At 38.6% G+C, this 27,414-nt stretch overlaps 1 protein-coding gene across 1 annotated transcript in view; it reads left to right on the top strand.

Moving 5' to 3' along the window:
- Nucleotides 1-5,628: 5,628 nt before the first annotated feature.
- Nucleotides 5,629-27,414, top strand: part of CEP128 (centrosomal protein 128) — a 132,406-nt gene continuing 110,620 nt past the window's right edge. Inside the window, exons 1-7 of the mRNA XM_074585431.1 lie at nt 5,629-5,706; nt 9,698-9,858; nt 11,261-11,347; nt 14,884-15,010; nt 15,970-16,091; nt 18,516-18,607; nt 19,335-19,407. Of these exons, the coding sequence (XP_074441532.1) occupies nt 9,712-9,858; nt 11,261-11,347; nt 14,884-15,010; nt 15,970-16,091; nt 18,516-18,607; nt 19,335-19,407 (648 nt within the window). The 5' untranslated portion in view covers nt 5,629-5,706; nt 9,698-9,711. The remainder of the gene's footprint in view (nt 5,707-9,697; nt 9,859-11,260; nt 11,348-14,883; nt 15,011-15,969; nt 16,092-18,515; nt 18,608-19,334; nt 19,408-27,414) is intronic.

Genomic DNA, 27,414 nt, shown 5'->3' with positions numbered 1-27,414 from the left:
GTTGCCCAGGACTGTGTCCAGATGACTTTTGACTACGTCCAAGGACGGAGACTCCACAATGTTTTCGTGCAACCTGTGCCAGTGCTTGGTCACCCTCACAATTAAAAAGCGTTTCCTTATATTCAGACAGAAGTTCCTGTTCAGTTTATGCCCATTGTCTCTTGTCCTGTCACTGGACACCATCTTCTTTACACCTTCCCTTCAGGTATTTATACACATTGATGAGATCCCCCAAGCCTTCTCTTCTCCAGCCTAGACAGCCCCAGCTGCCTCAGCTTGTCCTCATGGGAGAGATGTGCCAGTCCCTTAATCACCTTAGTGTCCCTCAGCATGTTAGTAGCTCCCTCAGCATATATCGCTGCATCCCACCAGGGCCCATGGACTTATGTATGTTCAGTTTATTTAAATATTCTCTAAACTGATCCTACTCCACCAAGGGTAAGTCTTCCTTTCTTCAGACTTTTCCCTGGCGTTTTCTTGCTCCAGACTCTCCCCCCAGTCTCTGAGGCCTTGGATTCCTCAAGGTCACTCTTGCAAGCAAAGACTAAGGCAAAGAAGGCATTCAGTAACCCATGTCTTCTTGTCACCAGAGCCCCCGCTCCTGTTTAGCACTGGGCCCACATTTTCTCCAGTCTTCCTTTTGTTACTTATGTACTTGCAGAAGTCCTTCTTATTGCAATTGACATCCCTTGCTAGATTGGGGCACCAAATAGAAGATAGCTTCTTTACTTACAATTACAAGACCTTTTCTTCCTGTCTGCATTTATCCTAAAAAAGCTCTCAAGTGTTTTTTCTCAGACTTATATTGCCTGTGCCTCTTTGTCTCAAGTCAGCTTTCTAGTCATCTTCGTCTGATTTCATTCTGCTCTGCCTGCATCTGTTGCACAGGCATCCGTGCTCAGAAATAACATACAGCGAAAATTTAGCTGCCCTCATAATTCAGACTCGACAGATCTTGCACTCTTCTTTCACTTGGGTCATGAGACATACCCGCTTTGATATGGAGAGCAGCATGTTTAATAGAGGAGCTTGGCCGTTTGTTACAACAATCATAAATCAAAACTGGCTTATAAACTCACTGACTTCGGTGTCAATTCATCTAGCCCACAGTGCTTCTCCTTCTTGCGTGTCTATGATACCTCTTCATAAAAGAATTCATTTTCTGAGCCCAGTAAATGATGAATCTTTAAGCCAGTTAATTATTTATTTAGGGTTATCTTATCTTTTCTGTTTGATAGCCTTTTGAAAGAAATATCTAAACGATCTCCTGAAAGCCACAAGAATAATGACTTGTCATGGATGACAAGTAGTGTAGCATGAAAAGATAACACTGGCGACAAATCCAAGAATTTAAAAATTTCAATTTAAGCCTAAAAAAAAAGCTATAGTCATTCTAGATTTTCCAACCTTAAGGTCTGTATCCTCAGGCTCCCTGTACATTTATTTATATATACAGTAATGTAATGGCTCATAATATTATTTCCTTTTCAAAAAAACCCAACAATGATCTTTCTTAAGTGTATGAGTCAAGGGGCACAATAGCATTAATCAAGCAGCACTAGCCTTAAGTAGTAAGACCACGCTGGCTTCTCTAAATGCAAGCACTGCCAAATGATTGTCTCAACACAACACTTTAGATAACAGAATGCTGGAATATATATTTTTGATTTAATATAACAGCATGAAAGTGTTTTGTGCTTGTAATTTTAAAAGACTTCTTTAGAAGTATGCTTAGTATAGTAGCATAGTTAAATCATTGATTTCTTATGCATACTCATTCCAAACTGAAGAGATCTTCTTTCATTTAACATCCTTATGACAAAACTGAACAAAAAAAATAATCACAGTACTCTTCAGCCTCAAAAAAAGAGAATTACAGAAATATGAAGATACTTGTTAAAACTGCTAGAAGGAGCAGACAAAGGAGATACCAAGCATGCCTCATGGTGAATCTTTAAGGACACCAAACTGCAAATGCATACCTAGTAAATAACGCTTTGGGAAGGGCATAAGAAAGCCACTGTTGTTAACACTAGGATAAGGTCAGTTATTAAAAGCAAGAAATCATCCTTCAAAAAGTTAATGCCATGTTTTAGGGTAGAACACAAAGTTTTCTTTCAAATGCTAGCAGGTTAAAGGTAAAATACAGTAAAACTTAAAAGCAGTTGAGGAACAACTTGTGAAACCCCAAAACTAATAATCCCTTTTCAAATACAACAAAACAAGAAATGCTGCCAGAGTCTATGACACTGGTAGATGAAGTAGCATACAAAAGGAACATTAGAGGAGATAAAGCCATAACCTAAAACTGAAGGATGCTTTTTCTCTGTGCTTACTGTAGAAGACCTCAGAGAGATTCTCAGACTGATATTTCTTTGATTTTCAATTTGAGAAAAATAACCATTCAAAATCTTATTTACTTACTGATTGAAATAGCAGAACTAGTGACTGCGGTGTACTTCTCAATTAACACCCTTTTTGTGTCAGAGGACTAATTAGTATTATATTAATATTTAACAGAGATTCTAAGGAAAATAAAAGAATTTCAGATTCAAATAATACAGATTACAGAATCTAGAACACAGAATGACAGAATCCAGAATTGAATACAGTTTCAGCTCCGACAACTGTAGTGGGTACATTAGTAGAAACTATAATAAAGAACAAAATTAATAGTTGCCTATATAATAAGATCTTTGGAGGAAGAGTCAAAACAGCTTTTCTGAAAACAGATGTTCCTCATATATTTTGAAAGTCTTCTGAAGCCATCAACAGGACTTTAGATACTGTTTACTTAGATTTTCAATCACCCTTTAGCACAACCTTCAGCAAAGGCCCTTAAATTATGTAGACACAGAATAGAAAGAAACCACTTTTTCACACAAACAGAAGTAAAATTCCAGAAATCATTGCCAGTGAGGCAGACAGGATTATGCAAATTTAGGGGCTACAGGCCTGTAAACACGTACTGAAGGAAACAGTCCTCTTACAAATGTCCTCTGACATGACTAAATGTGGATGCTGGAGGTAACTACAGAGAGGGTCAGATCACAGAAAGTAGCCAGGTTCATGTGCTCTCTCTAAATAGCATCTCCTGCTGTCACTGTTGAATACAGTATGCAGGGCAAAATGGACTAGCAGGGCATTTTGTATGTTTCTGTCCAGACATGGTGACAAATACATGCACACTAATCTTAGCCCTCTCCCTACTCTGAAGAAAGGTACAGCAAAAAACCACTAATGCATCCATCTAGTCTGGAAATCAACATGCACAGGTTCCAGGAACAGATTTTACTGAGCTGACCATTCATCAGTCTGGTAAATTAGCAACCCTCATCAACAACCCTATCACACTTACCTGTTCCATCTCTCATTCCTTGAATTTTGAAGGGAACAGAGGACACCAGAAGTTTGCACTAAATATGTTGTGCAAAAACCACAGTAAGCGTCAAGCATTTTACTACCTTACACTGGTGTTCACTGAATCAACTGAATCTGAAAACATCGCTGGCCTGCTGCTTTTTGCTCTGCTGGTAGTGGTGGGATCTTGATGGTTTGGATCTTTTTCAGCAAAGATATACACAGTTGAGGAGTTTTGGCATACATGGCTGCTTACATGTTTTCTGTAACAGTCTTTAGCATTTCACTTTTTAAACCAAGCAAGCCTCAGCTTGATGAGGATGGTAAAACTATGTATTAGTCAGTGGCACAAGCCTTATTTCGTATGCATATATGAAAGAGTTACAATGTTTGTGATAATGCTGCAGCTGACAATGTAGCTGTGTGCAAAAACCACAGAATCCTAGAATGGTTAGAGTTGGAAGGGACCTTAAAGATCACCTCATTCCAACCCCCCTGCCATGGGCAGGGACACCTTCCACTAGACCAGGTTGCTCAAAGCCCCATCCAACCTGGCCTTGAACAAAAATAATAGCTGTCTGAAGCACTGGAAGTATCTGCCTCCTTCGATAACAACATTAGACCAATATACACGTAGATAGTAAGTGTTGTTTGCTGACTAGCTACTTTCATAATTGATATATGCACGGTCTTTAGGACCAGTGGTTGTGCCCAGTTTGGCAGTTTCAGGGATTGGCATCAGCTTCCACTGACAGCAAGCCAGATGTGCTCACACTCAGCATAGATGTAAATACATTTCTCATATAGACACCAGCCACATCCAGGACACACTCCTTACCCCTTCATCCCCTCTGTGATGGCCTGAGAGAGGCAGGAAAAGAAATCTGCTCATGGATGTATTCTGGGAGTTTATGGAGGAGCAAGTCCACTGCTAGGTACAAAACTGGGAGGAGAGGAAATCCCTCAGAGAGCTCAGGAAGATCCAGGGCCTGTCTCCCAGACACCACCACAAGAAACCTTATGAGACTGAGCAGAAGCCCCGACTCTCATCCTGCATTTAGATCTTCCAGCACAACCTGATCATGCTGCAGTTTGCAGAGGAAAGTCTGGGACAACGGTCACACATTGGAAGGGAAGACTTATTTATTTGCTAATTATTCACTAATGCTTCAGCTCACAGTGAGGTAAATTATTTCATTACTTTCCTGTTCTGTGTCTCACCTGCCTTCAGCTTAGATGAGGATAATGCCTCTCAAGCATGACCACAAATCAAAGACAGAGCAGCAGGGGCCAGCAGCCATTGCCTGGGCTGTTGGTGTATGCTGCCGGTGTGCGGGGCCTGGCTCCCTCCTGAAGTTTGTTGTAATCGTCTGGAATGCAAGCATGCCTGCTGCATTAGAGACTTGTGGGTGAATAAATGAAACAGTCCTTCGTGATAGGAATGAAGGTAGGCAGTGTGGATTGTCAACCACGCTTTACTACTGTGCTTAAAGTCCAACGGTCACTCCCTGGAGGGGATCCCAGAGGCAATACAGACACTGCGTTTACTTTGGGCTTGAGTGGTCACCTACAGGTAATCTGCAGCCAAACATTCTAGTGATTTTAGGACTATAGCAAGTTCTGCCCAAGTTTCAGAGGCCCAGGTGACATTTCTTGTCATCAGTCACAGCACTCTATCCCTTAACTCTCATTAAGGCATTACTCTCATTACTGTACACAAGGTAATAGATAGAACATTTGTGAACATGGAGATGCCTGGCTTAAAGAAACAAGGAGATGGGAATGGAGATGTCTCCCCTGTAAGAAACAACTGTTTTAAGTAGCTCACACACTCCATTTCCCAGTGGCTCAGCCAGGTGCCCAATCTCCTCACAAGAGGAACAGGCACACCTGCTTTGCCGGGGCAACGGCTTTTGTTTCTACTCTTTATGTTTACTTAGCTGCAGTGTTTGTAAACGCATTTTGTAGAGGTTTAACTTGTAAAGACTGCTACAAACACCCGTCAGGGACTTCCCGCCGCCTCTCAAGGACCAACAGCTCCCTCGCCGGGCGGGGCCTGCCCTGTCATTACCGCTCCCGCCGGCGTCCCCGCCGCAAAGCCTCTTGGGAGTTGAAGTCCTTCGCGCGGTATTTCCCACGGCGGGCTCGTGGTCGGCGGACTACCCGTTCCACAGAGCCTTGCGGGGGGGTCGGGCCTGGCGCCCGGAAGGCGGCTCTGGCAGCTGGTGTCAGGGCGGCTAGTTCAAGTTGCCATAGCGGCGAGGTGAGGAGGTGCGAGGGGCGGTTGGGCGCGCCCGGGGAAGGGGTCGGTGAGGCGGGGCGTCCTCCCGCAGCCGCCGCTGTACGGTGAGGGCCGGGGGCTGCCGCCGGAGCGGCGTGCGGGAAGGGGCTGGCTGGGTGCGGAGCGCCGCTCTGAGGCGAGCGGGGCCGGGAGCTGCGGTGGGAGGCGCGGGGTGCGGCGGCCGCGGGGTCGCTCCGGAGCCGTGACGGCAGGCGGGGCAGCCGGCGGGCAGGGCGGAGGCCCGGCCGTCGGCGTGCCCGGCGCCGTCCTGGGGTTGTCCCGCTGCCTCCGGGGCTTTCCCGGTCCTGTCCGGGGCAAAAGATCCCGGAGGACCTGAGAAACGAGGTCAGGTGTTAGTGAAGTTCTGTACGCGCACGGCGGGAGGAGGATTTGCGGGGGGCATTGTGAACAATACGAAGGGACCGGTTTCTGTGTCGTGGTGCTGAAGGGCGCTGGGAACATGATTTCACAAGTTGACAATAAAACGTGGTACCGGTGCCTGAGAACATGATGGTGAAATGTTACCATGTTGGGTCACCTTCCTGGCTTTTTGTAAACTTCTGACTCGGAAGCACTGGAGGAAAGGGCCTTTCAGGTGTCATGTTGTCCCTTTGTGGAATGGCTGTCCATTTTTTTTTTTTTGTTGTGCTCAGTCTTAACTTATAAGGCCTCAAATACGCCTTTAGCACTCAGTTACCTAGTCATAGATTAGTCTGCGTGGAGCAAAACAGTTAAAACCACTTGAGAAGTAATCAGGTTGTGTATCCCGAGTTCATCTTCTGCTTACTTGAGCTGGAGAACTTGCTGTTGAAACTGTCAGCTGTACTTCGTGTTTGCTTTTACCTGCAGATCTCTTCACAAGAGAATCCTCAATGAAACTGAAACACCCTGTTTTCTACAGAGAAGGAAAATACTGGGCATTGGTGTCTTTCCTCAGTGCAAGAAAGGTTATAATCTGTTTAGGGAGACTGAAACCTAGTAAAAGACAAATGATTCTCACTGTCAAGTAGGTTGTATGATCATGTGCTGAAATCAGTCTAGGTTTCTGGAAAAAGTGATAATAGGCTTGTTTTGGGGTTTAAATTAGTAGGCAAATGTGCATACAGAATATTTATATGAATTTCTACTTTTTATGTTTTTTTTTTTAATCTAAAATGAGATTTCTGTAATTCCTTTAAAAATGAGGATGTTGCTTTAAATGAAACAAAACTTCTTCAACTGAAAAGTACTTACAGTTCCTCTTAGGTTGCTCATGAGAACAAAGAGGAATGCCACTTAACTATAAATAGAAAGTTTTCTTCAGACAAAATGTCCTGTGTCTAGCATTTTCTTTTATATTTACCTTGTTTACAAGCCTTTCTTCAGTGTTTTGGCCAGTAAATACCTTAATGAGCCTATTTTTGGACAGCTGAAAACAAACTCATCAGTCTTTTCTGCTGTGAATCTTTATTTCCCTTTTGTTTTCTCCAGTGTCATAGCTTTTCAGCAGTTGGGGCTCTTATGGTTGAGACACTTCTCAGAATGAATTTTTCAGCACATAAGTCAATTGCCGTTTTTCATTAATTTCTGTACGTGCCTATCTCTTTTTCTGACATTGCACTACTTGTCTAACCAGAGGTATGTGTAGGGCCATGCTCAGAGGCCCACTCTCAAAAGAGTTTGAGAAATTTTTAAGAATTTAGTTCCCATCAGCTGAGATACAATAACTGACCTTTTGAATTCTGCTGACTTACGCCATTTCATCTAGAAATGCGATAAAACACTTTCTATAATTTGAATGTTCTTACATGTTTCATCATTCTTAATTTCTCTGTCTATTTGGGTATCTTTAAAAAGCTCTCTTTCACTAATGTGAAACTGATAACATCGTAAGTGATGTTATTTTTGGGCTCTCAGCTTCCAGAAAGAAATGTGACATGGTGGTATTAAGAGTTAAGCCTAATCTTTCACTTGGAGCTGTTTGACTCACAGACAAGCTATATGAATCGCATAATGTAAGGTTAGTTTTCTAGCTGTCATGGGTGCAGTATTCTACATACAGAGTAAATACAACATAGGCTTTTCTGCCCAGTTTGTGAGGAAAAGAGAACTTGCTTCCTGTGAAATTGTGAATGGAGTTTGAAAAATCTAAGACACCAAAACAACATTTACTGTGACTCTGTAGTTGAGATAATATGACAGATACAGACCATCAACCATTTGCTATGACCATTAAAATTAAATGTGTTGCAGCTGTACGACTGATAACAGTCAGGCAAAATATGCTGGTATGTAGGTCCATGAGTAGGTGAAGACTATATTCCTGTGGAGGAATGTCTCAGGGCTGAGTTTCTGATCCCTAATAAGGCTGATCTTGTGCTTAATTCTTAGTATGGCCATTCCATTAATAGGGGTCTCCCCTTTACTTGGTGTCTTAAAGATATTTTCACAAAATGCTTTGAAACTGAAAACCTTTGTTAAGCTTGGAGGAAATTGATCACTGAATCAGTTGCTTATTGGGTTTTGAGTGATTGTGCTGCTTGTCATGCTTGGTAAGATCAGAAAGATGTAATGTGTAATAGTTTAAGAAATGCGGTGTGTAATAGTTTAAGAAAAAATTTCTATCTAACCTAACTTTTGTGGGTTGTAATTTTAGTCAGTTACTATGTGACTTTACTATACTGGTCATATCTGTCTGTAGCTCTTAATAATTTCTTTTCCTGTGTTTGATGATTGTTATCCTGTTTTCCCTGCTTCTCTAACTTGCTGTTCTTAAGACAATCCCCATTCTCTCCTCACAAGCCCTATTTCTTCTGCCTCAAGGAATTTTTGAATTCTAGTCAAGTGAATTGCCCCAGCATCAATATAGTAATCTGGGTTATGTTGAATTAACATTGGATACAAGAAATAATATTTCCCCAATTTACAAAATTACCCTTATTTTTACATCTTCTGTGGTGTTAGCTTTTTCTTTTTAGAACATGACATTCTTGATGCATATTCAACTTGAAATATTAAGGGTCTTGGATAGCTTTTCTTTTTTTTTTCTCCTACTGACTTCTGTTTTCTTTGCTGTGTTTGTCCAGTTGGATAAACAGTGTCAGCTGCAAACTTAATAAATGTATTATATTACATTATCAGGTCATTTAATGAAAATATATAGTGGATTCACTGTAGGTTCTCACTTGATACCTCTCGCCAATTTGACACTTAATTTCTGTTAACTGCTCTGTGAGTTCTGATACTTACCCAGTTTGGCTTACGTTTTAGGAAAGTTTAGTTTAGTTCATGTTTCTTTAGGTTACTTTTGTGAATGACATGTTTGTCCAAGAGTGACCACTATGGCTTCTTTCCAGTTTAACAAATTTAATTACCCACTAGCAGATCGATTAATTTGATATCAACGAGTACATAACAGGTGTTGTTGTTTTGGTTTTTTTTGAGAACACATCTTTTGCTGGAAACTTAATTAAAATATGTAGAAAAATTAAAACAGACTATTTTAAGTTGATTAGCCTATAACTTCTTGGGCACAGTTTTCTTTCCCTTTCCTTCTTTTTAAGACACTGCATTTGCTGCCTTCCATAGTATCTCCAATTCTCCTTGTGTCTCTAAGATACTGATTCTTAGACTTACTTTGGATACTTAGTTACTTGGGATTAATTGTCTTAGTTGGCCCTGGCCAGTCTAAATGTAACTTAGCAAGTAGTGTGAGGCAAAGGGGAATGGCTCTGTAGAGCAGAGTCTCTGCTGTATGTTTTGGGGGGAGAATTTACTTTCGGCTATGGTCTTATCCTGGACACTGAACACTTACAAGTAGTGAGAATGTAACTTTTGATAGTTCTCTCCTAATGGGCTCTGCCTTTTGCATCTTGGCACTGCTTCATGATGTGAGCAAAAGAACAGAAGCAGTTGGAAGATCTGCTTCAAAAGTACATCCTGCTGACACGAACCAGAAAGGCTAATGTAAATGTAGTCTGAGTCTATGAAGTTGCTTTGGGAATGTTGTGCCAGTCAGAGACTGTTCAGTTACAATCAGAATTTAACATTCATTATTTTTCTGGTCTTCCCACTTAGGTTGCAAGGTACTAATGGCAGATTCATCCAGTGATTCAGACAACTTTCTAAGGGGTCGAATAGGAAGGCGTCCACCTTTGAGAGCATCCCACAACAGAGCTCGGAACTATGGTGCTGAAGAAGTTACAGAGAAGATCCATACTTTAGCAAGCACTTTACAGGTTGTTTACAAAATACTGTTTTAAAGTATTTGTAGAGTCTGTGTTTCTGTAATGTTGGGTCAAACTTTCGTTTCTGAAGTTGTGGAAAATACTGTACTGATGGGAAACATTGCTTTCTGTGCAAATCAAAAAGGTTTTGGGAAATTGATCATATTGCCTTTGAGCTGAAAGTAATGTGGCTTGTTATGCTTTTATATAGCCATTACTTCAGACAGTAATAGAATTTTAGAAAAAATGATGTGTTAGGTAGGTAATGCTATTTATAAAGTTAGCAAACTGAGTAATGCCAAATAAACTTTGTCAGATTCTCACAGGCATTAAATTTTGTAGCAGAAAGTTCTAGCCCCATCTTTCTTGTCTTGTATTGTGTAAAATTTCCTGATTCCTGATAAAGTAAATATGTAGGCAGTCAATTCCCTCATGATAGAGTTTACAATTCAAATGTTTTTGAATATGCTTCTCACTGTGGAACAGTGAGAAGCAGTATTTATAAACTTGTGAGAGATCCATACCTGAGCAGGAAAAAGTGTTCATCTAATTCCTGCCTCTTCAGTGGAGGCAGTCGAGGAAATCTCTGAATGTTTTGCAAACATGAGGAGACATTTAGCTATCTTGACATCTTTTATTGCTTGAGAAGTCATTCCTATTCTTCTCTAGCTGACAGCTCTGAATACCTAGAGAGGATGGGCTTATGTATTATCACTTGCGTTGAAGTATTGTTTGGCTGGCAATATTTTTTTTTCTTTTTAATATGTGAGAAGAGAAAAATCCATATAGGATGTTGAATTTAAACTTCAAAACTTAGCTGGAAAATAAGCTAGAAAAGAGTTAATAACAATCTATTATTATTATTTTTTTTGTAGGGATTCTCTGGTATTATCTTGTTTCTGCGTAACCTCTTTCTAGCTGCTCTTATGAAATTCTGATTTTAAGCTAATTGCTTTTTGTGGACTGCTTTTCAGCAGAACTGCCACCTGATCCAGCTCTTCATCTGGCCAGAGAATGCTCATGCAGAGACCTTACCTAATGTGTTGATCTTCAAAAATGTGTTATTTCTCAGTTAATTTAATTCTATTTTACAGGCGGGTAATGTTAAGGTTTTTGGATTAGAAAAGCTTTTTTACAGAGTGGTTGAAACTTACAAAGCTTTCTTTTTGAAAATGAAGCCTTACAGTTGTACTGTAAATGACTGCATGGTTTTTGGGTGTTTTCCCTTCCCTTTATCTGTGCTGTATGTCTTCCGATTCTGTTTACTTGAATAGGATTTTGAATGCTTCGACCCTTTAAAAAGCACTTGTGTTATTGATTTACTCTTATAAACCAAGAATAACAAAGACAACAGTGATATTTGATTAGAGGAGACTTCTGTTTTGACTTTTCTCCCTCAAATTCTTTTTTTAAGGATACCAACAGAAATCTAAGACACGTTGACCATTTGCTAGGACAATACAGAGAATACAACAAGGAACAAACCGAAGCAATAGCAACTGTGAGCAACTTTCAGTTTATCTTAAGTCTTTTCTGCGAGTAGCATTCATAGATGAAAACTTGGTAGTAATGCATAGAATATATCAAGAGTTAAGTAGATGTAAACAGAAACTTTTCATATTTATTTGACCAATCTAAATCAAACTATAGTAACGTGTTATATAACGAAACTGACAGGTTTTGTAGCTTCATTACTCTTCTGGTATAGAAGCACCAAATAGATGGTTGTGTTATGATACTGTCAAGTACAAGGTGCATAGCTGAAATAAAGTATTAGGGAACATGTTTCTTTTGCATGAATAAGTGATAAGATAAAAGCTGAATTACAGCAGGGAATGAGATTGTGATCCTTCTGCTGTAGTTTTGTTTTTTTTTTTTTCTGTCATTCTACAACAGCTTCTGAATCTGTTGACCAGCTTTCTCTAAATTGGAGAAGGGGTGAAATTCTCATAAATATCAAACTTCCACAAGTTTGAAAACAGGTGTGTAGACAGAGAAAGTAGAACAAATTAGTGCTGGTAGGGCAAGAGAGGTTTATAACTTGGTTACAAACAAATTGTAGCAGGTGATGCATTGAAACAGAAACATATGAGATACAGGAATATTTTGCATGTGAGGGTAGAGAAGAAGAGAGAAAAAGCAAATACGTAGAAAAGAAGGCTTGTTTTCTTTGGACAGCTTGCTTTCTAAATCAGTGTGTACAAGCTCTGCATGGAAATAATTTGGGGTATTATATGCCTCAATAATTTTTTTCTTCTGTTTGAATGCTGTTTGTGTCTTTATAAGCTCTACTTAGGTATTGAATTTGTGGAATTTCTGGTGGGCATTGGAACCATTTAAGGTTGTCTGTTTTTAACAAATGCTAAGTGTAGTTCAATAACATTATTCTGGAAAGATTTTCTATTCGGAAACATCGAGGTGAGTGAGACATCGCTCAAATTTAATTTTGACTTAATGTGCATTCTTCTTAGTCATGCTAGGTGGCTTTTGATTATGGCTCAAGTGGAGGAAAAATTTAGAGACTCTAACCACCTCCTGCTTGAGCTTTAAATAATAGTGTAAAATCAGTTTATTAGTAAAGATATCACATTTCTCTGAGTTCCTGTTCCCTTTCTGAAGCAGAAGTTTCCACTTGCATAGAATAGATGTTGTATTTATTTGTTATGTCGGAAGAAGCATCTGGGATCAGGAAGTAGTGAATCAGTTTTCCTCCTACAATAAATAGCTAAGAAAAACTTGACTAGATTTTTCATTTGGGTGGTCATAATTTGCGTTTTATCTCACAATGATAGTTGGTCAAGTGTTTCTACCATATTAGAAAAGATTGTTTATCTAAGAATGTTTTGCTCTAAATGCGATATGTTTTGGTTCTGCCAGTTATGCTGAATAACATAATGTCTGACTCTTGAATTCTTTGTGATTTTTATTTTTTTTTCCCTTAAAAAAGACTTTCTTCAGACCATTGTATGGTATATTTGCATTTATGAATTGGTGACTGTTGGGCCACAGAGGAGCTCTTTTCCATTCTAGTTTATAAATTTGTCTTGCTACCCCACTTTGAGGTGCCTGGTGTCTGCCTATGAATCAGTGCAGTAACTTCCAGGGTTAGGAAGGTTTGTTTCTCAGAACATTATTTCATTGTTGCTCTTGTTGATTATCTAGTGGTGGGAGCCTTGTACTCCATACGTGCTCTTTTCCAGAGCAATGTTATTCTCCTGTGGACTTCTCTGTTGGCCTGTGATTTTTGTAATATCCCTGGAGGACAAGAATAGTAGAGGAAAGATTCTGTTCTGCTCTTCGGGGTGGGGAGGAGAGAGTGTTTTGTCGTCGTTTTTTTTTGCTTATGTGAGGCTTTGGAGAGGTATAAAACTATTTAGTCTGTGAGAGAGATATGTTGGTTTTGGTGTTGTGTTTTTTTTTTTAAAGTTTTATGTTTTCTGATGGTACTGATTTTTGTCTCTTTAAATTTAAAAAAAAAAAAAAAGAAATGGGAATGGACTGAAACATTAGCCACTGTTTTGATGGGATTTTAGACAGCTTATAGTTGAGATGTTGAGGAATGGAATTCAGATTGGTGAACATTAAAGATTTTCTATTCAAATTTGTGTGTTTTAACATCTCTGTTCTACTGTCACTAGCTTCTCTTCATTCTTTTAGTAATTAAATGGGTTTTTTTTAAGAGAACACAAATACCTTAAACTATAATGATGTTTATAATGTAAATTATAAATCAAAGTTTTAAACAATTTTTTGGCCATTGTGTTCTAAAGAAACAGACTGAAGAGTAAGGTGGTTAATTCTGGACAGTGCCATGGTTCTTTGATTAAAAAAATAAAAATAATAAAAAAATCCATCTGTCTGGTTTCACGTGGAAAGGATGAAAATAAGTGCTGTAAAGCTAAAGCATGCAAACTGAGCACCTGTAGCTTAATTCAGAATTTTTATTGCCCTATTAAAGAGGCAAGATAGGTTTTTCACAGAGTCAAGTTAGATTTGAAAATTGAGTTATTGCTGTTCGTTCTTTGATCCTGTGACATTTTCATGACTATTTTTTTTAAGTTTTAACTTTTTGAATACAAAAGTGATCTTTTGTTACATACATGCATTGTTGTATATTTTTGCCCTCAAGTAGCCTCTGTCTTTTTTGAGAAAGCATTAGAAGATCCTTAAGGTTTTTTGTTTGAGAGTTCCTTAGTGATGAATGTTTTTTTAATAATGCCATATAATGAAAACAGAATATGTTAAAAGAACCTAAACAAGTAATTGAAAGATTCAGAAAAGATTTAAAGTGGTGTTTTATGCTTTGGGGAAAAAAGTGCCACCCAGAGGGGGATCCATCACAGCATGTATAATTCTGCAAGAATAAAGCAGCAATTTAACCATTGTGGTACAAGACTGTTAAGGAGAGTTAAGCTGAACCTTTAGAAATTGATGTTTTGTGGGTTGTCAAATAAAGGTGTGACAAAAGCAAGTGGCTAAGAACCAAAGTTAGCAAATGCAGTTTTAGAAAATAAGATGCAAGTTTGAAAAATGAGGAACTTATTTAGGAATATAGTCAGTTCTGAACTCTTAAGAGGGGGAATGGCAGCCTTTTTCTGGAAAAGTAGGGCTTGATGTGAAGTTCCTTAGTAAAATTTGATAGCCATTTGTTAAACTGATTGCAGCTAGTGCTGGTAGAAAAATTCCAATTAAAAAAATTACTTTGAAGTTCTCTTCTGGATTTTGCAAGGCTGTTATTGAGCATTGCTGGCAGATGGGACTTATTTTGGTTGTTGGAGACATACTTTTCCTGGTGTGTTACATCACTGTTTTAAGAAACTTGCTATTTGAAGCTACCAATGTTGGAAACGTGTTTTGCTATAGTTATGGGAATCTGACATACAAGATACTGAAGAAAAGCTGTTATTAATTCATAGCTATACTTGGCTTTAAAATAGTTCTGATTCTCTTAATGACTTTGAAAAATAATATTTTATATACATGGGTTTTTTTAAGCAGCCTGTATTCACATTTCAATAAACTGTAATTTCTCTGCAGTTGAAAGAAACACTGGAACAGTCTATAGGTCAATTAAGGAGCCAACAATTAACCCGAAACACTGGAATGAGAAGTGCTTCTCTCTCAAGCTTATACCCTAGTGATCTGGATGGAGAAGGAGTGTCAGGTAAAATATTTAAGGTGTTTGAGTATACTTAAATTATGTGATATAGCTGTTGTATGGAAAGAGGAAATTAAGAAGAAAAATGTGTGAAGATAGTGGCGTGATAAGTCATCATTGATTACCTCAAAGAAATTAAGTTTAGAAATTTGAGACCTACATTAAATTATGCAGTTGCTTATTGGGTAAATTCTTATAGCTTTCTGTTACACGCTCTTTTCTGCTGATATCCCGAGAGATCTAAATGAAACATTGATTCTTTCAGTAGAGGAAATTCCTTGTCCGCTGCATGAGTTGTAGGTACACACAAGTTAAAGCTAAATCCAAAAGATATTGCAGTTTCTGAAGCTTGCTTCACAGCAAAAGGGAAATTTAAAATTTAAATGCATAAGATTATGGATGTGTGGATGAAATTATCTACGGCTCAGTGGAAAAGGAAAAACTGAACCAATGTATAACCTCCAGAAAAGTAGTTTTTTCTTGTATGTCTCTCTGAAAATTCATTATATTTTAGGAAAAGGTGTATTTGGGAGGAGTGTTCCTCCCAGAAGTAGCATATAATGTATTTTAACAGAAAGCTCTAAAACTTTCATTTTTCTAATGTCAAAGCTGTGAAGTACTGCAGTTTGAAGCTACAATAGATCCAGGTGGAGGAAAAGCTGTTGCTTGCACAAATAAAATCTGAGGAAAAAACCTACCTATTCCTTGGAGAAACAAAGGAAACCTTTTCCTTACCGATCACATACATTTGTTCCAGAAATATTTAAATTAAAGAAGAATCCTGCGAAGAGCTAAACAAGGAGTATGCCTGTGCATTTTACGTAACTTTAGTAGATGTTTTGTCTGTAACGTGGCCTATAAGGGTATTGGCAAGATGAAACACGTGTTTTTCGTGAAGCAAAATGAAAATTTCCTGTATGAAGTTTTGTCTTCCTATTTACTTTTTTATCTCTTATCTCATAAAGGGAACCGCCACTTCCTGCCTACTTCTCCTCTCAGGGACTATGGAGACTCACAGGGCAATAAACATCGAAGGTCTAGATCTGCAAGTGTTCGATTTGTCAATGAGGCAGATAATTTGGACCAGGTACAGAGCACTAATGGGAGTTGCTTCCCCAAAATAGGCAATATATGGTCACCAGGCTCTTTGCTTTTGCTTCAAGTGAGGTTATTCTGATGATGCAACTAAGAATGTTTCAGCTATGAAGTGTGCTTTCAGTGTTACATGCCATTCTTCATTAGGCAGTCACCTCTTGTATCTGTCAGTGTCATGAAGTTTCATGCAAATCTATTGTTGCAGATAAAAAGATGCAGATGATAGTGATATCAAAAGGAATGTATGAAAATAATCTCTGTACTTTTTAGGCCACATACAAGAAAGAAAAATCATCTCTGAATATGTGATTAACATTCACCTATGTGCTGAAATCCACTATTCCGCTTTAGTTAATGGCACAGGATCTTGGTCCTTTTGCTGGTTACTTCAGTGTAGCGTGGATTGATTTTGAGCCAGCTAGTTCTCCATCTTAATTCTAGGTCTGACCTGTGAGTAGGATAATTTGACCCTGTACTTCAGGCAGATGATGTGAGGAGGAGAGGATGTGTATGACACTGGTAATTTTCATATCTGTCAACTTGTGTCTGCTTGCAGACTCTTCAGAAGAAATAAATTAATTTAATGGCTAAGACTATAGGCTTTGTATATGCTACCAATAGAGAGGAGATTTCAGTACCTGCTTTTGCTCTTTCAGACAGAGTGTCTAGACCTGCTTGAGTGAATCCTTCTGTGTGGGCTAATTTGTTCAGGAAAAATGTATTATGACTAATGTTAAAGCAGCTGATTGTAAGGTGTTCATGTTGACTTTATTAAATCAGTCTCAACTTCCAAATAATTAGTTTAAATTCTGTCAGTTGGCTTTTTGGGAAGTCTGAGTGCTACAGAAATTCCTAGACTTCTGTTTAACCCTATTTCATTGTCCTTTCAGTCTACTTCTTCCCCTATTCCTTCCTCCCTCAGGGTTAGTGGGGAACATCGATCCTTGGAAGAAAATAATCTTTCCTCCTGAACTTCCAAAAACCTTAGCAATATTTTAGACTACTTCTAAATATTCTATAAATGTCTTAGAAATTTTATTCAAGGGAGTTCCTGCAACGCATACGAGATTCCTCATTTATATTAAGTAACTATATAAGCAAATAGCTTTTTTTCCTGTTTTGATGGTGACTGCTGGTTTATTCCGTATTCTTGCTTTTCACTGAAAGAACATGGCTTTACTCAATCATTAACTATTTTGTGAGGAGGGTATAGTGCTTTGAGGAATGATGAACTAGAAGTAGTCATTGACGATGACCGTAGGTAGAAATTGGGGCAGAGATAAAGCAGTACTGCTTAACTAAAGCTGTGGCTTTTGCTTCTTTCTGTAACCAAAATCCCTTTATTTCCATTCTGACTGTTTCTAGCTAAGGTAATTTGCCACCTGAATGGCCTTTTAACAAATGTGAGTCTCTCTCCTTCTTAGGCTGAAAGATTCTGAAAATATACTATATTTTCCAAAGTCTCCTGGGTCAGGTTGAAATTTCTAGTTAGTCACATGGGAAGGTGGTAGTGCCTGTGTCTGAATGTTTAGGGCAGTTAGCTGGGCTATGTGAGATCTAGATTTGTCTTGGGCATAGAAGAAGGGGATGTTATAAACCATGATTTTTCATAATGATAGCCCGGGCCACTGAGGTGTTGACAGCAGTAGGATAGATCAACTGTCACTTTTTATCCCATGAAGACCATGGATGACCTATTACTTTTCTTATTTGCTCCCTTACAAAGTTTGACTATAAATTGGGGGCCTGCTGAATGGGGGAAATGGGAGGTTTTACAGAGGAAAATAGATTGTGGGTTTTATTTTGCTTTTGGCTCTTTTTTTTCCCCCAACCTCTGAAAAAAGCATTCTAGTAGGGTATGTAAAGTCTTGGGCAAGGTAAAATATCTTTCCTCAGTGCTTTGGTAGTTCCTGAATACATCATAGTGTTCTGCTTGGTCACTTCAAATTTCATATGCCATCCTTTTATAGTAAGATATGTAGCTGGGCAGAACTTTGTTTCACTTACACTAGCATTTATTAGCAGGAAATGTGTCTCTTCTGACTTCACTTGTTGAGGTCTTTCAGCTTCTTTTGCATTAGGTTAAAAAGATGGTGCAGTGTCAGGTAACTGGAGCGACCAAGCTCTGAACCATAGGAAAAAAAAAAATCATAGTTGGGAAACTTGGTTTAGCAAATAATGGACTGAAAATTAAACTTCAATGAGCAGGTGTTGTGGAGGGTTGATTGAATTAGAAGCATGCAAGCCTCATCCACTCATCCAGGCTCATCTGCAGTTCATGGAATTCTGTTGTTTTATCAGGTTACTTTTATCTGCTTTATTTTAAAAAGTGTGTATGTGTATCTACGTATTTTTTGAATATCACAGAAAAAAGGCTTCCTAAGCCTCGGCTTACTTTGTGTACTTGAATTTACAGCTGCATTCTTTCCACCAGTCTCTTCGAGATCTCAGTAGTGAACAAGTTCGCCTAGGAGATGACATCAGTCGGGAGCTTTCAAGAAGAAATCGGTATAAACAAAATATAACTCCATGTGAAAAATAGCGTGGGAAATAATTGTTATGCTTTTAAATAACTCTTAAACTCCTTTGTTTTTTTGTATTTAAAAATTAATTTTAGGGAGAGTGGGGAATTGCACAACATGTAGATAAAAGCGGCATTATGAACTGCTTGTTCCATGTCATCCTGTGCAGTATTTATAAATGTAAATGTTCTGATTTGTATAGTATATGTGGCTTCCCCCCTTTTTTTGTATATATGGACAAAATGGACTTGGGAATTTCTTTTATGACAACTTAGCTCCTTGTTTATTCTTGGTACTGGAGTCTCTTGAGCGCAAGGCCTCATGTAGGCCATAATGATTTTTTTAAAGTACATACTGTCTCAACATATGGTGCTTTGTCTACTAGCAATAATAAGAATTAGTCCGCTAATTCCTAGTAGGAACTAGTGCTATTCAAAAGGACTGTGTAGACATATTCATATTTTTGTACTTGTTGACCTGATACTTAGACTTTCAAACTAGATGCTCTGTTATCTTCATTTGAGGAATGGAAATGCTTTTTATCATGAATTTTCCACTTGAGGCTGGACTCCAATTATGCTAGGAATTTAGAGGCTGTAGAACAAATTGAAGTAACATAAAAATCCAGGAGATTGCTGCTGCTTAAAATTATCACAGTTATTGTTTAGTTTTTCCACTGTAGAATATTGTCTTACCTATATCTTTCTATGAAGGACTGATGCTGAATTAAGAAAGACTCTAGAAGAGTTGTCTGAAAAGCTTACTGAGTCCCATAGACAAGAAACGGTGAGTGTGACTAACATGAAAGATGATTTATATTTAGTATTCTAAACAGGGTGTGGGTTTCTAGTTTAATATGTGTGTTGGTAATCAGTACCATATATTAGTAGGTATATCTGAACATGATCTTATCTAGGCTATTATAGGTTGTTATAATGTTACCCTTCCACAATGAAATCAAGACAAGTTTTATATTTCAGGTACTTGTTTAAAGTAAAAATGAGCGTTTTACAAACGTGTATCTAGTGAATTTTTCTGTTTCAAACTTCGCAGTCTTGGAGAAAGCTGCTTTTTAACTTTGAACATTGGTTTGAACACTATCATACTTGTTAAGATACCTTTTGAAAGATACAAGCTTTCCCATGTTATGATGATGAATAATACTGTTTCCTCTTCCTTCTTCCCTCCCTGTCCTTTTTAGTCCTTATCATCTGTGCAGCATAACAGGAGGAGTCTCTTTGGGCTGCACTCTTCTCTGAAGGCTTTGTGACAAATGTAACAAAGGAGGCAGGACAGCCATGATAGTTTCTTCTTTTTTGCCTTCTGTGTTTGCTGGAAGCAGGCTAACTGCAGTCTATATCACTTAAAGATGAAAGAGATCTGCTATTGAGATGTAAGTCAAACAGCATATTGCTGTAGGAACAAGAGAAGTTGAGAATCTCCCCAGCAGTTAGGAGGTAAAAATCCTGTAGATAAATCTTGACTCGTAAATCTTGAGTGTATGCTTTGTGTGAGTATTAATGTGGTATCAGTAGCAATGCTGACTTTTCAGAGCAAGTGTTGTGTGTCCTTATTTTCCCATAGGTGATTCATCTTGCCCTAAAATTGTGTGAGTTGGTACTGAATGCTCTGTCAAGAGCTTAGTGATGTGTTTGTCACTTTGTCATGGTTTCATCTGGGATTCATCTGGGTTTCATCAATCTGCTAGCATTCTTGCTAGCAGCTGGTGTAGTGCTGTTTTGGATTTGGGATTTTGGCAAGAGCACCGCCCCTCCTTCCTCACCGCGGGTCTAACAGCAAAGTACAGGAGCATGGTGGCTAGCTTGTGGGAAGCATGGGAGCTGCTGGCCACCTATGCAAACAACTCCCACACACGTACCCCAGATACCTGAGCCCTAGAGACCATCTCAGCCAATGAACCTATATAGGAGACCACTTGACCAATGAAAGCTGTATGTGACTGTGACCAATAGATGACCACAGATCAGATCTGACCCAGGCTATAAAATGGGACCCACAGCGGAGAACCCCTTTCAGTGGTTTGTCTTGGAGCAGCGGGTCCATGATGGGAAGCCCTCCCTTTGGAACATAATTTATTGGTCTTAGACTTCCATGACTGGGATGAGAAATGGTGATGACAGCGCACTAATGGTTTTGGTTGTTACTAGTCAGACAAAGCCTTTTCTGCTCCTCACACCACCCCACTAGTGAGCAGGCTATGGGGGCACAAGACGTTGGGAGGGGACACAGCTGGGACAGCTGACCCCAACTGACCAAAGGAATATTCCATCCCATGTAACGTCATGCTCACTATATAAAGCTGGGGAAGAAGGGAGTGGGGGATGTTTGGAGTTGTGTTGTTTGTCTTCCCAAGTAACCATTACACATGATGGAGCCCTGCTTTCCTGGAGATGGCTGAACAGCTGCCAGCCAGTGGGAAGCAGTGAATGAATTCCTTGTTTTGCTTTGCTTGCATGCATGGCTTTTGCTCCACCTATTAAAATGCCTTTATCTCTTTTCTCAACATGAAGAGGAACTTTACTTTGAGAGTGGCAGAGCACTGGAACAGGCTGCCCAGAGAGGTGGTGGAGTCTCTGTCTCGAGACATTCAAAACCTGCCTGGATGTGTTCCTGTGCAACCTGCTCTAGGTGAATCTGCTCTGGCAGGGGGCTTGGACTAGATGATCTCCAGAGGTCCCTTCCAACCCCTACCATTCTGTGATCTCAATGCATGAGTTTTTCCTCACTTTTACTCTTCTGATTCTCTCCCCCATCCAAACTGGGGGGAGTGAGTGAGCGGCTGCATGGTTCTAGCTGCTGGCTGGGGTTAAACCATGACACACTGATAACAATATTGTTGGCACAGACCGCTTGTTGGCACCAGCAGACTTAATAATTGTACTTTTGTAACTTACTGACTGTAGATGAAGTTGGACAGGAATTCAAGAGACTATAATCTATCAGTACCAGTTATATGCTTGATATGACAGAATCCATCAGTGGAGGAAGACTTGCCTTGTCAGCCTTCCTAGAAAATATAACAGTCTGTCTTTGCTCTGCTTACTCCTCATAGCCTGGTAGGATAAAAATCATTTATCTGATAAAGAATTCTTGATACTTGCAAAACTCTGTGGTTTTCTTGTTGTGGCTTACTTCTCAGTATACTTTTTTTCTCTTTCATGTACCAGAAAATTAGCAAACTCAGTAAGTTTTAACCAAGATGGTTCTCAAGAAAATAGCTGCTGCAGCTGGCTACACTACAACTGTTCAATGCTTTTGAATGAGAAACAAACCTTCCTCCTCAGACCTCTGGAATGCTGGCAGCCACTGTCTTTTCATTAATGAAAGAAATAACTAGCTCTTTGTGACCTCCTATAGTAGGACTTCAAGATTTGAAATTGAATGTTACAACTTTTGACCTGAGAGAAGCAAAAAATGAGAGATGTGAAGTGTAATGAGGAAGCTCTCTGTAGTTTGTTAATGGTAACATTATCATCCAATAAAGCTATGAAAGCTGAAGTGTTTAATGACATTCTTTTAGTGAAGACACAAACACTGCAGTGAGATGTTTTTTCATGTGTAGGACTAGTAAGACTTCATCTGGAATATTCTGCTCACTGCTGTTTATTATCTTTAAGAAGAACATTGGCTAAATGGAGAGAGGGCCAGAAAGAGGAGAGAAAACAAAAGAAAAGGGGGAAAAATAAAAACGTCTCCTCATTCAAAGACTTCCTTGAAAGGTTAAAGCAATTGCTGGGGTTCAATTTGCAGAAAAAATATCTAGTCAGGAAAGATCTAGCTATGTATGATGAATGGTAAAAAAAGTGGATGTTTAGTTAAAGATATTAGAATAGAAAGGCATCTAATGCTAATTCTGCACAATACTAGTGTAATCACTTGTGGCTTGGGAGATTCTTGGTCTGGAATTATCTCTGTGCTTTTTGTGCTTAGTAATCCCTCCTGTGGATTTATCTTCTGGAACTGTCCAGTCTTTGGAATAACGTGCGTATCTTTATCATCTTGTCCTATAGCAAGGAGTTCTCCAGATAGATTACGTATTGTGAGAGGAGCTGCCACTTTTATGGTGGTTTGGTTTTTTCGTTTGGTGTGTGTGTGTTTAGTATGTTTTAGTTGGTGTGTTTGTTTTGTTGTTGCTGTTGGCTTTTTTGTTGTTGTTGTAAGTTTGTGGTTTGTTTGTTTTTTTGTTTTTTTTTTAAATCTAACTGCTTTTTCATCCCTAATTTTCCTTGGAGGACATTGCTCAGTTTCTTCAGAGGCTTTTCAGAGGATTCTTTTTCTCTTCAGGCTGAAGAATTCTGACACGCTTAATCGCTCACTGTATCCGGGCAGTTCCACACCACTGAAAAAGCCTAGTGGTAGCAACATTCTGCACTGCTTCTTTACCTGGGCTGTCTGATACTAGGTGTGGATCCTTTGCCCATGTTCAAAGCCTAATGATCTACTGTTACACTGATGAGGCTGGCAGAATGGCCGAGATGAGATAAATGCAAAAGAGGGGAATTTAGTATTGATGTTAATAATGGAAATATCTGTAATGGTGAGCATAGCAAAGCATGAGATTAGAGTGGATGTCGAAGCTGTGGTCTGTTATTGTAGATTTTTGAGATCTTTTAGTACCTGTCTGTGTTTAGGAATTCTTCTAATGAGATTATTTAATTTACAATTGATTTCTCATTGGTGAAATTGCGTTGGGTAGGAGGAAATACTTTTTTTTTCCTCACAGCTTCCTCATGCAAAGTTGTGCAGGAACTTTTGTCTTTAGTACCTTTATCACTTTGCTTTGGAGTGTTTATGACCTCCAACATTCCCGCCCTTGCATTTGTATTCTACTGTATGATTCTTGGTGATAAATTGTCAACTTGAAATCTTGATAATTTGACAGGATGAGTTCATGGTAGAAACATTCTTTTCAGTTCAGTGTCCTTAAGACTTCATTTCTGTAGGGATAGATATCTAAATTCTTACAGCTGTACTGTTCAGTATATTCTGTGCTCTTTGAAAATTGCCTGTATATAAATGTGCAGTGATAAAGATCTAGTCACTGCAGTTGTTATGAGTCACTAGTTCAGAATTTATTTTTATTAGAGGTTATGATTCTTAAAACCTTTTTGATGCTGAATCTGAATACTTTGAGCCACACAACACAATCACTGCACATGAAATTTACCTTTAAAGAGGGAGCCTTTTCCACCCCAGTATAAAAGCCAGAGGAGGTGGTGACACAGGCATAGTTGGATGCCTGTTTCAAATCAAGCACTGCCATGGCCTTGTACTTGAGAATCTATGTGCAATTTTGGTATAAAGGTTCTACAGCTCTGTCTATATCAAAGTCTCTTGTCTTATCTAGGCATTTTTGTGAGATTCCTTTTTTCTTAAAAAGAGGTTGCGTGTTTGCTAGAGAAATATCCATATAGACCTATAAACAATTGAAAGGATGTTTACTCACTTTATGGTTATATAAGATAGCCCTCTTGGCTATTTCGTTGCAAGCTCCTCATATAGAAGCACATCCCAAATAGCACAAGAAGCAGATCTTTATGCATAAAAAGCAACTGCGCCAAAGCACAGATTCGTTCAAATTAAGTAGATGCTTAATTGAGATGGTGCCATTAGAAGGTTAATGGAAAAAGACAGCAGTGTCAAGTGAAATGCGTCTCACATGGAGTTAATGTGGTTATGATATCTCGGAGAGCCAGGATTATCCTCAATAGGGAACTGTCCTTCAGAAGATCTGATATAGGGATTTTTGGCACTGCACAGGTGACTCGTAAAATCTATATCACACACTATCATTTGCCATGAGGGAAAAGTTAACAATATTTGAAGTGACATCTGTGAAAGAAGCTTGCTATTTTTTTGTGTTTTTAAGTCTGCATTGATGATAAAATAGGTCATAACAAGAAAGGCAACAAAAATCTGTTGAAATAGACTTCAGTCAGCAGGACTTGTGCACTAGGAATAACAGTGGAAAGCTGAGAAACAGAGAAATTCAAGAAGTAGGATGCTGCTTTTTGTAGATCAAGCATCCAGCATCTTCTACAAGATTATATTTAGCTGCATGACTTAAATGTCACCCTGCTTTTAAACAGGACATTTTATTCTTTGTGTTTAATTGGTGGTGGGGGAACTTTTTGATAGCCTAAGCCACTTTCATATATTTTGCTGCTACCTGAAAGCCTTACACAGAGACACAGCTCTTAGTGTCATGATTATCATTCAGGTAGTATGTGTTGCTAAAAATTGCATCCTTGAAATAACATTCTAATATGTTGTGAATGCAATAATTTAAGTGCTAGCATTTCATGTCGTTATGTACAACCTCCATATTCTTTGTACCATTCTTCAGTGAATCACTTGTCTAAACTAAGGCTTTTGATAAGATTCAGAGGATGAGATACATACTCGTATGGTAGAAATGCTGTCCCGAGTCAGGGTCACTTGGGATAAAGGAAGAGAAGTGAGTTTTTAGAGTTTCTTCTGCATGTACTGATTGATGAGTTAACATTTAACTGCTTCTAATTTTTCTATTTTTTTTTAATTGCTATTGTTGTGTGTCACAGGCTCTGTGACAAACTGAGGAAGGTCAGAGGGGCTACAAAAGCAGGGAACATAATTCTTGTGGGAGATAACGTCTCCCTATACCAGTGTAGACTAGGTAAATGTTGTGTTGGGGGAACCATGTTTTTAGGTGGTGCATTAACTGCTTTTGTGGAGCAAATAAACAGAAATGTTCCAGCAGAAAAAAACCAGCAGTTATTTGTTATAAACAAGTCTTGTGCATGGCTTTTAATCTGTGAAATATTCACCTTGTAACAATGACCAAAACAGAGTTACATTTGGCATCCCTACTGGAGCAAAAATGTTAAACCTCTTAGAATAACGTTTGCTTTCTAAGAGAGAGTTGCACAAAAATAAAGAAGCAGCTTAGAAAAATGTTGGGGAATGAAGAGGACAGAATACTTCCAGGCAATGTGGAAGTGATCTAAGTACATTACAGTAGTGACTTCAAATAAATGCTTAAAAGATATGAAGGAGATCAAAAGATAGCTGATGTCACCCCAAAAAGTATAGCCAAATGATAGAAGTAGAAATGTTAGATAAACTTCAGCAGTTAAATATGAAAATGCAGTAAGGCAGGTTTAAAAAAGAAGTTGACAAAAAGTTTGCAAAGTTATATAAACTGATAAACTCTGTTTAATGCCCTAGTAACACTAGGTAAAGAGATGATCAAACTAGAAAAATTGTTCAGGGGAGACAGAATGTATTCATTCTTTTTTACATCCATCTTGACCAGGGAGACTGTTGACAGGCTCCAACATAGAAATACATCAGAAGATTGGCCTCAGATTTGGAGGGACCTGTGTTGGGACTTCTGCGATTCCATAGCATAAATGACAAATAACTTGGAAAATATGGTGATAAGTGACCCCGTTTGTGATAGTGTGATGATGCTAAATTTTCCAAAATGGAGAAAGGTAAGTTTACTGCATTCCAGGAAGTCTTACTACTAGATGCTGCTAGGACATGAATGGGATGTAGCAGCTTTTCCAGAGAATGCAGGGGAAGCCACAAGTGATGGTACTTGGTTCTTTCGCACTGTTGCAAGGTGCAACATAATAAAACCTAATTTGCTGTGGACTTGTGTGGTCTCTGCCCTTTTTTTTTTTTTTTATTTCCCCCTAGTCTCCTCCCTTACCACTTAAATGTTTTTGGGTTTGTGTTACCCTACAAAAACTTACATTGTATCCTGGTTATCTAAATCCTTGTATAAGAACTTTCGTGTTCTCCTCATATTACGCTTTCTCACCATGATACACCTCCAAAATCCCATGACACTTTCTTTGCATCATTCTGACTTCAATGCTAGTTTTATTTTCTTGTACTTCCAACTGAATGTTTTTGAGAATGCTAAATAGGTTAATATTTAATTTCAGACTAAATGCACGTACTTTGCTGACAGCCAAAACAAAGGAATAAAGGCTAAGTTCTCCCTGTTTCCCTAAATGGGGTATTCCTGAGATCACCTCTGTCTAGGGCCTTATTTTCTTGAAACCCCTCACAAAGCCTAAATATATTTGACAGCTCTGTACCACTGAACGTTTGAATCTATTGGGCAATTTCAGCTGAGTTTTGGGGAGGCTAGGGAATGAGGAGCACAAGTGAAAGACCATAATCTCCTGAGTATTATTCTTTATAAAGAAGTAGGCTAAAAGTAGTGTTTATGAGGCTGCCTTTGTTTAATCCTCTTTTTCAGGATTCATGGTAATTTTAATGTTTCATAGTAAGCATTTTGTCTACTAGAAAATACATCTAATTCTGAAGAAATGTTAACCAATGTGGGACCTATTCCCTTATCAACTTTCTTTAACTAATAGCTAATGATTCTGTATGCCAAGCTCTATCTTACAAAAAAAACCCAACCAACCAAACACTTAGAGAAAATGATTACTTTAAGCAATCAATTTACTCAGACTCTAAGGTTTATTCTTTGTTTACAATGTCTTTTTTTATGTCATAGGTATTCAGAATAGTTTATGAGGTTGCAAGTTTTTTATTTTTGAAAAGACTGATTACATGCAGAAAAAACTTCAGTCTTTGGAGGAAATGAGAGTGGGACAAATATTCAAACCTGTTCTATGCAAATCCTCTTAAAAAAGGAAAAGTTGACAACAGTGTAGGAAGTATAGCAATATATCTGTTTGGTTGCATTAGAAGCTCTGCATTTACTTCTGACACAAAGAGAAAGAAAGCAGAAAGTGGAAACTAAATTAG

The sequence above is a fragment of the Larus michahellis genome, chromosome 4 (assembly GCF_964199755.1).
Source record: "Larus michahellis chromosome 4, bLarMic1.1, whole genome shotgun sequence".
Taxonomy (NCBI): Eukaryota; Metazoa; Chordata; class Aves; order Charadriiformes; family Laridae; genus Larus; species Larus michahellis.
Note: the sequence above shows the minus strand (reverse complement) of the source record. Positions and strands in the feature narration are given on the sequence as shown.